At 46.8% G+C, this 13,992-nt stretch overlaps 2 protein-coding genes across 3 annotated transcripts; both read right to left on the bottom strand.

Moving 5' to 3' along the window:
* Window positions 1-849: 849 nt before the first annotated feature.
* LOC4814078 (uncharacterized) lies at window positions 850-5,306 on the bottom strand. 2 transcript variants are annotated; one of them, XM_033382199.1, is made up of 4 exons: window positions 5,006-5,306; window positions 4,385-4,926; window positions 1,844-4,326; window positions 850-1,786 (listed from the first exon to the last, which is right to left on the bottom strand). In XM_033382199.1, the coding sequence occupies exons 1-4, from the start codon at window positions 5,077-5,079 to the stop codon at window positions 1,427-1,429; spliced, it is 3,459 nt and encodes a 1,152-aa protein (XP_033238090.1). In that variant the 5' UTR covers window positions 5,080-5,306; the 3' UTR covers window positions 850-1,426. The 2 variants fall into 2 exon arrangements, with proteins under 2 accessions (XP_033238090.1, XP_001354252.4); XM_001354216.4 differs by having other exon boundaries at window positions 4,385-4,967; window positions 5,032-5,301.
* A 970-nt stretch (window positions 5,307-6,276) lies between these two features.
* On the bottom strand, window positions 6,277-12,853 carry cue (Protein cueball). Its single transcript, XM_001354217.4, has 4 exons — window positions 12,494-12,853; window positions 7,750-9,166; window positions 7,350-7,683; window positions 6,277-7,277 (listed from the first exon to the last, which is right to left on the bottom strand). Exons 1-4 carry the CDS (start codon window positions 12,579-12,581, stop codon window positions 7,173-7,175), a joined length of 1,944 nt encoding a protein of 647 aa, XP_001354253.2. The 5' UTR covers window positions 12,582-12,853; the 3' UTR covers window positions 6,277-7,172.
* Window positions 12,854-13,992: the final 1,139 nt, after the last annotated feature.

Below are 13,992 nucleotides of genomic sequence, written 5' to 3'. Positions count from 1 at the left end.
ATACATATATAGATGTGTTTATGAACAAGTGGTTTCATTTCTAACAATCGTTCATATGCCTGCTATAGTATGTGCCCGCCTTGAAACTGAATTCATTGCTTTTCAAAATGTTTTCCACTTCTCCACGAACCAATCTACAAAAACTTTTTCTTCTCCTCTGAAAGGAGTGTTTAGGGTGCTCAAAATTCAAATAAATTCCACAAGAAAAATTCCGCTTGAAGAGTCAGGCCCTTCATGCAATGTTGACTGTATCTTGGTCACTCAAATTCCCAAAGATGCTTCTATCTATGTCTATATGAAGATATTGCAATGGCCAATTCCGCACAGTACCCATTTTTACCGTTTATCCCGTCTGTGGTGTCCATGGTGCATCATCACCAACCGTTGAACTAGGTCGATCGAAGCATGCCCTTTTCCAACCAACCCAATGATACATTTTTCGACTTCTTCTTGGGCCCAGCCATAGAGTTGATGTTCCACTGCCAGGTGGTCCATGACCAAAGAATTTGTGAAACGCATCGATGTTGTTTCCAGATTTTTTGTCCGGTCTGTTTTGTGACGGCGGATTGATTCATGTATCGCCGTCGCCGTCGTCCAAGGACAATGATTACTGTATTTTCGGTGAAAAAATAAAGTTGCATAAATTTCCCATTTGTCGCATTTGTTGCGCTCAACCCAAAGGCCTGTTCTTTTTTATTGGTCATTTGGGGGGTAGATGTCAAATTTCGGTGATGGCTTTTTAAGCAGATCCCACCCCCATATACCACGTCCCACATCCCATATCCCATATGCCTGACCCTCAACCCACAGACTGGCCAACGATTAATCATCATTGCACTGCAGTGAAAGTAGAGTTTATCTCAATTTATTGCTGGCGAACCAAAAACGAATCATTTGCTGTCCTTTTTGGCGGACATTTGTGGGGGCTTCTTCTTTACACAAAAGATCCTGCTCGTTCAGATCCTTGGGCTTCTTCTTCTTGCCACCCTCGCCATTAGACATTGTAAGCAGAATATCGTTAGACTTTCAATATATTTTGTTGTATTTTCGTCAAGTACTTCAATCGCACTGATCTGAAGGATAAGCAAAGGATTGCTCATTTGTTTTCTTTGTTTACAGTTCACATTGCCCAGAACTTCCCAATTAACCACCTTTATATACAGTATATACAATAACAGATCCTTAACGATACATCTATATCCCACACAGGGTGGATATGTACACATCTATCTATCTTCGAAGCATTCCGAAGCCAAAGAGAGACCTCCCCGCCAAAGGGTACGATACTAGGAAACTCCGTTCTTTGGAGAGGAGAGGCATCTCTGATTCATTCTTAGCCATAACTAACATTGGTATAATTTGGTATAAAATTGTTGTATAAGCTACACGGCACTTTGTGTGATATACAGATGGGGGATAAGGAAGATTATGAGGATTGTAGGACATCTACCAAAGGACCAACCGCCTGCGTTTTGGCGACATTTGTACTGGAATGAGCTAGCAGCAGACTGGTCTCCACCTTGATTTGTGATGGCGTTGAGACCGTCCCTGGAACTGGAACTGCCTCGGGAGCAGCCACAGCAAGAGCAACTGCCTCAGGTGGTGCCACATGTAGGGAGACAGGAAATACCCCTGTAGGCGGCTGTTGGTTGGGCGATGATGATGCCTCGTGCTTGGCCTGATGAACCTGCAGCAGGCCCTGATTGATGCTGGAGAAGCTGCACAGATCGCACTTGTAAATAATAGACGAGAGCTCCTGCTCAGGATGGCGCTTCTGCAGGTGTATCTATCGGGGGAAAAAAATCAATTATATGTGAAACAAAATAAGGATCCGATAACCAACCCGAAAGGCAGTGCTCTGTATCGCCCGAAAGTCGCAATGAGGACACGCATATCGCTTGCGGTCCCGATGCGTAGCCAGATGGCGTCGAAAGGCGTTGTGGTCACTCGCCTCGTACTCGCAGGTGTCGCACTGGAAGCGCTTGTTCGCCTGGTGGCTGCGCAGGTGTAGCTTGAGGCTGCTCTTGGAGCTGAAGACCCGCTGGCAGAGGGAACACTGCGGCTGTTCGTTCCGCTCCTTGCAGAGGTGTTCGCGCAGGGTCTTACGCTGCTTGAAAGCCGCCCCACAGTCACCGCAGCGATGCAGGATGGCAGTAGGAGGAGGAGGAGCATCAGCATCGGCTGTCGCCTGATCTTGAAGCGAAACTTTACCCATTCCAAGTCCCTGGGTACGGTGCAGCCGTCTGTGGTTCTTCAGCTGCTTGGTGTTCTTGAATCCCTTGCCGCACTGCTCGCACTTGTAGTTGCGCTCCTCGGAGTGGATCTTGGCGTGGGTGTTGACCAGACGCGAGTAGATGGGCGTCTTGAAGCTGCACAGTTGGCAGCAGTAGAGCTCCATGTCAATCTGGTGTGTGCGCCACAGGTGTGTGTGCAGGCAGTTCCAGTTGCTGAACTCCGACGAACGGCACTCCGGACAGACCATCGGCTGGGATGATCCCAGTACGTCGTTGTGGCAGCGTCCGTGATACTCCAGCGTCGCCGGCGACTTGAAGCGAAACATGCAGCCTTCTACCTGGCACTTGCCTCCCTCGGACACCTGGCTGATACCCGGCGCTGCTTTTCGTTTTCCTCCGCCGCTTCCTGCAGCCAGCTTGGTTCCATAGGGACGCCCACGCACAGAAGTGCCACCCGGCAGCGGATCCACGGCGGCGGGTAGCAGATTGTTGGCCACATAGATGCGTCCCGGCTTCTCGCCCGCCTCCGCCGCCAGAGGAACCAGGGGAGGAAGGGGCAGACTGCTCGGGCCGGAGCCTGCGGCAGCGCCTGCAGTGCCATCTGAGGTGCTGACGGGCACCAGGGGAGGCACTGCTTCTCCTCCGCTCTGTACTGCTTCTGGCGGTGAGGGATACAACTGGGGGAAATCGTCCGAGGACTGGGGAAGGGCCTCCACTTGTGTTTCGGCTGCAGCGGCAGTCTCATTTGGATCAGCCAGGGGTATGACCTCTTGAACTGCCTCCTCGATCCAGGGCCAGCACTCCAGATCCCCGGCCAGGTCGTAGCTGTCCTCGCTCGGCCAGCTGCCGCTCAGAGGAGCCTGAAACTCGCTAAGCGTCTGAGAGTTCTGCGACTCCAGCTGCAGAGGGTCCAGCGGCTGCGGCTGCGACTGCGGCTGCGTGTGCTGCTGCTGCTGGTCCATTAGGGGCTCCATTTTTGGCATGGGTTCCAGGTTGGGTACTATCAGGCGCTCCACCTCATTGCGGGTCATAAAATTGAGCTCGTCGACGGTGCGCAGGTGGAGGGTTCCCCGCTGGGGAGCCTTCAGGATGTCCACGTTCTTAATGAAAATCTTCTGCTTCGTGGTGCTCGGAGCCGGCGGCAGGTAGTGCTGCAGTTCAACGGGCTGCTCCAGTTCCGAAAGTCCGGACTGCACTGGCGGCGGCGGCGGTGGCGGAGGGGTGGCCTCTGTGAGCAGTGGCGCTATGCCATGGTCAAAATCTACGCCAAAGTCCAAGTCCAAGGCACTGAAGCGCGTGTTTTCCAGAGCGGAGGCACCACCACCTCCGCTCACACTCAGCACGGAATCAAAGGGGAATGGTTCGGAGCACATGTTGGCCAGTGGCGCCAGGCTGGGCTCGAATCCTGGCAGCGGACCCGTTGGCGTGAGTAACGTATCCGCCTGGAAGACATCGCTGGCAGCTCCTCCTGCTCCACCATTATTCTGCATCGCTAATGTTGTGGCCACGCCTCCATTGAAGCCCATGGCGGGCAGGGAGGAGGGCAGCAACATCGGCTCCTTGAGGATGTCCACGTTTCTGATATAGATCTTGGGCTGACGCGGCTTCTCCGGTTCCACCTCGCCCCCCACCACTGGCACACTCACGAGATTGCTGTCCGCCAGCAGAGGCATCTCCTGGCCGCCATTGGGCAGCTGAAAATCAAAGGTCAGCAGTGCAGGCTCCCTCAATACGTCCACGCTCTTAATGGATATCTTCTGGCTGGGCTTCTGGCAGGGCGGCGCCACTTGTTCAGTGCTGGACGCCAGTTCCGGTGTCTCTCCCACTTCATCGAGTAGATCGAGAATGTTGCCAGTGACTGGAGTATCGGTATTCTGCTGCAGAAGGGGCAGGAAATCCTGGAGGGGCTCCCTCAGGCAGTCCACGCTCTTGATGAAGATTCGGCTCTTGGGCAGAGGCTGCTTATCGCCGGTTGCTTCAGGGGGTGTGCCTGTGCCACCTAGCAGGGTCACAATCTCATCGTCATCCATTTGGTGGTCCAGGCTGAGATGCACATTGAGGGCATCGCTGCTATAGAAGATGTTCGGGCATCCTGAAAACCGATTGGATTAGGCATGAGCCTGGATTCCATTATTTTATTAAATCCTCACCTGGACACTGTCTCTGCTGCTCGGCGCTGGTTCCAAAACAATTGTTCACGTGCTGGCTGGACTTCACCTGGCAGAGGCTGAGAAACGGGCAGTTGGGACACCTGAAGAGAATCGGCGCCTCCTGCACCATGGCCTTTCCCTCGACACTGGCGCAGCTGGAGTTGCGTGTGGGTGGCGTGGGCGTGGCATTCAGGCGCTCCTTGGCCGCGGCCTCGGCCAGCTCGGATTTGATCAACTCCTCGGACTTGATCTCCGCCGTCCTGCGGCGAAAGGCATTGCGATAGCTCTTCTCCGGCTGCGCCTGCTGCTGCAGGTCCGTGGTGTGGATCTGGACAAAGGGAACCTCTGCGGCTGCCTTGTTCGCTCCATTGATGCCTCCATTGGGAACATTGCCGTTACCCAGCTGTATGGGCAGCCAGATAGCGGAAGAGGATGTGGAGCCGCAGGTCACGATGTCATCGTCAAAGAAGCTGGTGAAGTTGGTGTCCGGCTCCAGGGCGTGCACGGGCGTAGACAGGGACAGCTCCTGGTGCTGGTGCTGACTCTGTTGCTGCTGCTGCTGCTGATGGAGGGGCGGGTGCAGCTGGAAAACACACGGCATCGTTTTCTGGCGAGATGTACTCTCTCTGCCTGCGCATGGGGCTCACCTGGTTGCCAATGCCGCTGTAGAAGCCCGAGAAAGCCGCATCGTTCATATTGCTCGCATGGGGGCCTGGTCTAGAGGAGCATTCTGCAATTCCGCATTACAATTTACATTACGCAGACAAAAACTTTGTGGCAATAAAAAAAACTGATATCAATGAACAGCTGATCGCCCTTAACACCAGTTGGCAGCCCAGCCCGCGGAAAAACCACTAAAAAATACTACATATTTTCCATCTTTAAGTAGCCGCGACTTTTGAGTTTAAAAAAGGAGGATATAAAATTCATTTTTTTAATTAGGGTGTTCGATAAAATTACCCTCGCGTAAAATATATTACAGATGAAAAAAAAACTTTTGACAGTTTCCCATACCGGGAATTGAAACCGAGCCGGATGAGAGCCGGGTGTTCTAACCACTTGACAATATGGGATTTTAACTCATATTGGGCAAAGTTCCAACTTTACTCAACTTTCATGAGGATTGTTGTCATGTTTTGAGATTTTGTGTAATTCCAGTAAAACAGCTATGAAAATTGACAACATAAGTAAAATTGATTACTATGATTACGTATGTTGCTTAAGAGTGAATGAGCAACAAGGATTTAAATGCAATCCATTGGAATAAATGATTATACATCATATACCGTAAATATAACGTCGGCTCAATTTGTACCTTTAAAAATACCGAAAATAATTTAAAACACCGTAAACGGTCACGAACAGTACGGCTTTATCCTATACATACAGTATATACTGTTATCGAATTTTCTTTTCAGTTTTAATACGTTTTTACGTCGACTGGCGCACACGAAGTTTCGTTCTAAGTTTATGGTCTCATCAATTTTAAAAATACCAAAAATGGCCTTTAGAATATGTAAAAAGTCCCGAAATTGTTGCTGTTAATCGGTATAGTATATAGTATATATATATATATATGTATAGTAAAAAATGATTCACGAATAATCCTGGTGAAAATGTGTACAAATTAGAATAATATAATATTGAAGGGCAGTTATTAAGCGCGTCAAATAACAAAGGAAATAATGATGAATAGTGCAACGATTACCGGCAACTTATGAAAATCAGCATAGCCTGCGCAATTGGATAGCTACATAGGTCATAGATGATCTTGTGATTCTTACACAAATACATAAATAAATATATACTATATCGTAAAGTAAAGTGAAATCATTCTGTGGAAAGTAAAGTCCCAAGTAAGTACAACAAATATCATATACAACTGCATGTAGTTAATTTTTTGTTATTTATTCAACCCTTTTGCTTAAGGACTAAAACTAAAAATAAACTATTCTTTAATATTTACAACTCTCTTCGTCGCCCTGGGTTAGAGCTTCATTTCCGGTTTTTGCTGGAGAGGTTGGGAAGAGGAGAGGATCAGTGTTAGCAGGGGAAATGGGCAAGTTATGGCATATGTGGGCGGGGTGGGGGCGGGCATTGCAGTTGTCATGAGACGGCGGTAATTTTTTTTTTACAATAGAGCAGGAACTTCTTCAATGAATAATCGTATCTACTACACCATTATTTACAGCAGTTTTCAACGTTTTCATAAATCACAATGGGCCTTATCTCTGCCGCGAGAGTTGTGCGGTTCTTTGTTTTTTTTTTCCGTGTGTATATTCCATGTTAAAGCTAATGTCAGTCACTCCCGACTTTCATCATTTCCATAGCGAATTTCATTAAAAGAAAAAAACAAAAATAGTGAGAATATAATAAAAAGAATCGAATTTAAAGGGATTTCTCTCTCGGCTGTAAGCTAAAAAACAAAAAAAAAAAAAATAATAAAATTGTAATAAAACCCTACAATGAAAAATGATTCACTAAAATAAATTAACGAGAGACCAAAGCAGTCCTACGATCGGAAGATCTGCTAAGTACAAATGTTGCTTTCGGTTTAAGTAAATGGTTTTGGCGAGTGTTAAGTGTTCCACCACCAGCTACTGCATCTTCTACATCTTCTCTGGGTGGCTTTTCTGGTGTTTTCTGAATGGGTGCACCTTGACGGCAAACGGGGCCGAGAGCCGGGCGGGCAGCAGCTTTTCAAGCTCGAATACCAAACACCGCACTCGACAACGACTATCACAAGGTCCAGTTTTGATAGAGCGGCTCCTTTTTTGGGCCCCTCCCTTTAGTACAGATCATCGTCCATGTTGTGGATTAGTATCTTCTTGTCCTCCTTGCAATTGGAAGACTTAGCTAGCGTCTGCTCCACCAGCTTGGGATCGAAACAGGGCTATTGAAATGGATAGGCAATCGAATTGGTCAAAGAGTGTCTTGAATTTATCCTGAGTATATCCCCGCTTACCGTCTCGCAGATATTCATGTTGCAGCAGTTCTCTATCGTAATCTCGCACTGCTCTGTGGCCAGTGGGCGATTGGTCAGTGGCGTGTCACCGGAGGAGTTCGTGCGCGCCTGCTTTCGTACCACAAATGTCTTCCTGATGCGTGGCCTCTTCGGTTTGTACAGACGACGGAAGCCATGTACTATGACGGCCACCAGGAAGAAGCACGAGACTATGCCCAAAACGAGGACAATGATCACATTGCTTGTCCATGGACTAGGCGTCATGCACACCTCCAGATGGTGATACTGCGGTATGGCGATCTTATCGCTTGCATCCTTGGCCAGTTCCTCGCAACTAAAAGGGAGAATACCAGAAAGAATTAGTTGAGGATTGCATTGAGGACTCCATGCCTCTACTCACATATCATGACAACCAAAGGGCACATATATATCCGCCTCATGCTTCAGCAGGCGACAAAATAACGCACAGATCTCCGTGGAGTTTTGCTCGCATCGCTCTCCCGCAAAATTATGGGGGCACTCGCAGCTGGGCTTCTCAGAGATGTCCTCCAGCTTGCAGTGACCGCCATTAAGGCACAGTCCCGAGCATTTGCTAATCTCGCAACGTTCGCCCGAGAATCCCGGCTGGCAGTAGCACTTGGGATACGCTCGATCGCTGATCTCGCAGGTGCCGTGCACACAAAAGTTGTGGCACTCGCGAATCTCGCAGCGCGAGCCCTTGAAGCCTGTCGGGCAGATGCACAGCACCCGATCTGCTATGTAGGTGCCGCCATTCAGGCAATGATCGCGCTCCAGTTGGGCCGTCTTCTCGTCGACGAGGCTGCGCATTTGCTTTTTCTTGGTCATCAGATCCAGTCGCTCCTTGACCTTTCGAACAATATTGGCGCAATGTTCATCCTTCTGCAGTCGCTGATAGAACCCAGTGCGTGCCACAATGCCGCGTGCCTCCTCGCTGAGATTGGCCACGCGAAGTAGGGCGGAGACCTCTGCCACGGGCTCTGGTTCGATGTCTGGGATGGTCTCCGTGGCGTCTTCCTCCTCTGCTTTGAGCGGACTCGTTGTAGTGGTGGCCTTGACAATGGGCACCTTTGGATGACTCCACACCGCCTTGGTGGTCTTGTCCGTCCAGTAGATGGCATCATTGGTCACCGCAAGATTCAGTGGTTCGTGGTGCTTGTCGTGCAGCACCAACTGGCGATCGGAGCCATCCAATCGCGCACTTTTCAATGCGAAGAACACGCCCTTCAGATCGTCGATCCAGAAAATGCGATCCGACAATTGGTCCACCACAATGCCACGCGGCATATCGATGTCCGTGTCGATAATCACCTGGCGGTTAGTGCCAGCCAAATCGATGCTCTCGACTGTGGGATGCGTGATGTTGGAGTTCGTCCAATAGAGCTTTCTGCGACAGACATCCACGGCCACGCCGTCGGGGCGTGCACCCTCCTGGCTTAGATCCACCAACACTTTGGGCGTCTCCGTTACTTTACTATCGATCGAGGCAAAGAAGATCTTTTTCTGGAGCGTGTCCGACCAGAAGAGGTTCCGATTGAGCGGATCGTAGGCCAATCCTCCCACAGATTCATTCCCCGTTCGCTGTATCGCCTGCTCGGCTATGTGGGAGGCCATCAGGGCATCTCTTCGCAGCGAGAATATGCTGCCATTCCGGTGCTGCTGATCGTTGAAGTAGATGAGCTCCTCCGTTTCGTCAAAGGTCAGGGCGGACAGTTCATCGAACTCGTGGGCCGCCGAGGCCAAAGTGCGCCAGAATTCATCGACAAACAGTATTTTCGACTTCAAGGTGATGGCGAATTCTGAAATGTGAATTTGATATTCGGTTAGAAATGCCTCAATATGTTATCCAAATCCTTGCAATTTAGATTTAGACATTGCAATCCATAAAATACCATCGTGATCAAAAGGCATACGTGATCTCAGAGATCTGCCCCCCCTGTGTTTGGGTTTGCGGAAATTAAGCTCAATCAATGCTAAGGGTACTCCCTTGCCATCCGGTCGATCCATTAACATTGCCAAAAGTGTCTCTAAATACCAATCAAATCATTCCGACATTTGTGGAACTCAATTCAGAATTTTGCAACAGAAATATTCTGCTTGAATTGCGCTTCAATTATTAATAGCAAATTGAATTGAATTGATGATTACTTAATGTGGCGCCAATCGATTTGATGTGATGTGATGTGTCGCCCCAAGATGGCGCAGACATTTTTTAGAGATCATTTACATACGATCATGTGCGTCTGGGAGCGTAGATCATTCGCGTCTAGAGGTCTAGCCACTGATAAGCAAATGTAAAGCACTTCACTGGCGACAAGGATCATCTCCACTATCTGCATTTTGAGGGTTTTCCCCAGCCTACTCTCAGTGAATTGTCAACACAGACTTGTGTGACCTGAAGGGTGCCATATACTCAGGAATTTCGCCGTATACTGCCACTTCCCTGCCCCTATTGGCTCTATCTTTCACACCTCTAATCGAAGTGATGTCAATGTCGATGTCGATGGGTGACCTTGTATCAGGCCAGGCACAAAACATGGCTGGATGTACGGTGTGCAAAAATGTTATATGAAGAGATTTGATAAGCAATGCCTTGATTCGATTCGATTCGAAAGCGGATTAGCCGCCCCTCTGGCAAGCGAAATTGTAAACAAGAGAGAAAATAACTCCAGCTTTGTGGAGGCATGCCCGAAACTCTAAATACCCTTACAGATGACGATTCCTTTTTTTTAAACACCACACGGTAGTGGCGGTATAAGAAACAGCTCCATGTGCATTGCAAACATCAATATACCCTAACCCCATGCTACAGATACAGATACAGATACAGGTACTGCATCTTATCCTAATAAGATCGAAAGCCAAAAAACCTGTTGTCACTTATTTAATTGGCTGTTAAGTGAATGCGAATGAATGATTAAGGCTGCGCTTGCAGCAGCAGCCACCTGTTGCCTGTGCAAACGGGTAAAGATAAAGGCACTTTTCTGAATTGGATCTCGCACGGAAGTGGAAAACCTGCAGCTGGCGGAACAGCAGTTCCGGAACGGAAAAGAACACGAGCCCGCCGAAGGCTAAAGGAGAGATTGAGAGAGAGAGAGATAGCGAGGTAGGCTTGCTTCTACTTTCACACGACTGCCGTTTCCATTGGAATCCATCGATCATCTTGTCTGAAATCAATCCATGTCGACTTGGTCATTGGCCCTAGAGCTAGAAGGGGGGCCTCGCACTTTTGTAGGTCACTCGCTGTTGCGTTGCTATAGTTTTTGCCCGAAAAACCTAAACATACTATAAATAATGGTTATTCATGGTTCATCCATATGTATGAGTGCGTGTGCTGGCCAATTATCATCGCGATGGTTTTAAAAACAATAATACAAATACAACAACAACAACAGTAGAAACACGAATGACCGCACTGTGCTGCTGCAGAACTCCAAGGCTTTTGCGTTTGAGGTCAACGTTTTTATCGATGCAGAAAAGTTTTTGAATTGCCATTTATTAGCCATTATTTCTTATTGCTAAGTGCTTTTACAGATTAGAGGTAGCAGTTTTCTAGACTTTTCTGAGAGTTGTACCAAAATAACAGCATCGACAGCACAAATGATAGATTCGTGATCGATATACAGGATACGATATTTCATTCAGGGAAATAATGTTAGCAAGCAGTAGAGTGTTCCTCGTAGGATCTCTTTCCCCTCACTTCAATAGGGAAATTGTGCATGCCCGCACTTCCATAATAAAAATCTAGATTTCATTTTATAATTTTATAATTAACAAATTTCTACCGTTACTTCCTCCATGGAATTTACTGGACTATCTTTATCACGCCCACTCTAATTTTATGATTCACTGGAGCTTTTTCCTATCGCATCAGATACGATTTTCAATGCCAGTGATACATAGTGTATCGGAATGGGGAATGCTCGTAGTGGATTTGCCCGATGCACGTGGTGTGCCCCATCGATCTCATTTACTATACGATTACAAAAATTCAGTTTTCAGCTGTATGGGTTTTTATTATGCACGATAGTTGTTTCGAATTGGACAGGAATCTAATTAAAGCTTTGATCTGATACTGATTGGGTTGAATGGTTTTGGATTCCGACTTGGAAATTCCTTCGGGTTCGGGAATCATTCTAATGTAGTGGCAAGCCGTGGAACCGAATCCCATACCCTGCTTGCCTGCATAATTTCCCTGACACACATAACACAAACGAACCAACAACAGCTGGAACGGAAATTAATCTTATTGTAAATTTTTAAACAGTGCCTAGAAGCATATCTAACGAAGCTACGTATTCGGATGAGGTTTCGAATTGCGACTTGAAAATTCTTTGGACTTCGGGGAACACAACACTCCACTCCACATCCACACTCCAGCTGCAAACAGCAGGCGGCACCAGGCTGCAAAGTGGAGTAATACAATCCCATAAACTGCTTGCATGCATAATTTCCCTTCGCGGAGTGGTGAAAGAGAATGGAAAAACAGTAGAGCTAGAAGCATATCTAAAAAGAAGCCGAGCCGAGGCGAGGCGAGGCGACACATGATGTATGTGGCATACGTGACAAAATATCCCAAGTCCATGGCGGCAGCAGTGGTGGATAGGTGGCAAATGTCAAATTTTTTTTTTGCCGGCCACGTTTATTTCGGACCGAAACAACCAAAGAGAGTAGACTTGAAAGAGAGAGCGTAGCCGATACCCTATCGAATGGGAAGAGAAAGTTAGTCTGTTTTGTTAAACACCGACTAATAATGAATTGAATGTTTTGAATTATTTGACTCGCATGTATTTTGTTTTTAGTTATCGGGGGGACGTGTGCATTGATAAGAAAAGCCCGCGCTTCGACGCATGGGACGACGAGTGATAGAAGAGATAATAAAACCCTTTCTGCTGATAGCTAGGTCTTTCGCACGAGTACGAGCATTGCATGCTCGATAATACATAATTCTAGTGTCAAGCGATTACATAAGAGCCCAAGTGGCTGGCTGGCTATCTTTCGCCTGCAACAAGGCGAACGGAACGACATTGTTGATTTTGAATTGATTTTTAGTCGAAATAAAATGAAGGTTAGGAGGTGGCATTGCCAGAGGGTCAATGAAGCCCTTTGTCCTGCTCTGTTCTTACCCCATTCGAGAGGTGTTCCAATTGCCAGGACAGGCAGACAGGCGGCAACAGCTATAAGTGGCACTAGAACTGACGGACACCATAACATTTTTGTTTCCTATTTTGAATTTCAGACTTCACTCGATTGCACAACCGTTTCCTATTTAAGGGTTAATTTAAGGGTAATATAAGTCTTGCAGTTTATATTGTCGCGGACAAGAATTATTGGGTGGAACTGAGTCGGATTCTGCGAAACACCGCGATGTTTTCACGTTCACCGGACTCGGATTTAAAAGAGTTAAACAGCGCGAATCAGACCCGACAAACTTCGATACTTCACTTCGACAACATTCCACTAAATAACTATAATTTATTTTAATTATTTACTTAGGGGTCGCCACTGTCGCCAGAGTTGTAATATATCAATCGAAATAACAGCTGTTTCTGAATACATATGCCACCCTGGCACCCATTTACGATATACTTTTTTGTATATACTGAAACCGTAATAGGGCTGACGGTTTATTTACGCTGTATCAGAATTCACCTCAGAAAAATAACGCTGAATATATATAATTAATATTAAACATTTACTTAGTTGGCTACAACTTCACAGGGCTGCAGGGTTGTAGTACTGCAATCGAAATAACCGCTGTCTTTGAATATATATGCGTCCGATAGTTATCCACCAAATATAACATTAAATTGTGGTTGCCACAGATTTTCGTAGCAGTGAGCTCTCTACAGTGGGAAACAAGAAATACACTTATAACAGTTAGTTCTGCAGTGCAAAATTACAAATCGTTTTGTAACAGTGAGAACTCTACAGTCAGTTCTAATAGTCTCTGAGATCTAAGGATGCCACAGATTTTCGTCCTTTGCGGGGGCGGAATGGGGTGGGGCGAAGTTTTGAAATACACTTGCGCAGGTTCGATATCATAGTTTGGTTTGGTTTGGTTGCGCCAGCTCCTATAGTCGCTGAGATCTAGGAGCTAGTGTTCTGCGATAAGCAAAGCCGGCTATGATACATGTGTGTTAGAGAGAGACAGAGCGGTAATAAATTGAATTGTTTTCTTCATTCTGGCTATAAAATTGATACGATCCAATTCAGATTCTCGGCTATTGATACTGATCAAGAATATATATACTTTATGGGATCGGAAACGATTCGTTCTGGACGTTACACACATACATTTTCACCCCAAATTTACCCCCTAATTTACCCCAATACTCATTTTGAGTATCGACTATAAAAACACAACAATTTCAAGTAGTTGAGAGAAAGCTACTGGTAATATATAGCGTGGAACACCAAAAGTGTCTCAAGAAACTTATCACTATTTTTCTGCTACAAAGCAAGTTTTTCATGTATTTGCATATCTGCAACTTGATAGTAAATAAACCTATCTTCCACGAACAAAATTATGTGGATTGGTTTAATATATTGACTTTTATTAGCAAAACTAAGCACAGCATGCAGCAGGTCGAATTTCAAGCGGGAACTAAGCATGTATTGTTGG

Source organism: Drosophila pseudoobscura, chromosome X (assembly GCF_009870125.1).
Source record: "Drosophila pseudoobscura strain MV-25-SWS-2005 chromosome X, UCI_Dpse_MV25, whole genome shotgun sequence".
Lineage (NCBI taxonomy): Eukaryota > Metazoa > Arthropoda > Insecta > Diptera > Drosophilidae > Drosophila > Drosophila pseudoobscura.
Note: the sequence above shows the minus strand (reverse complement) of the source record. Positions and strands in the feature narration are given on the sequence as shown.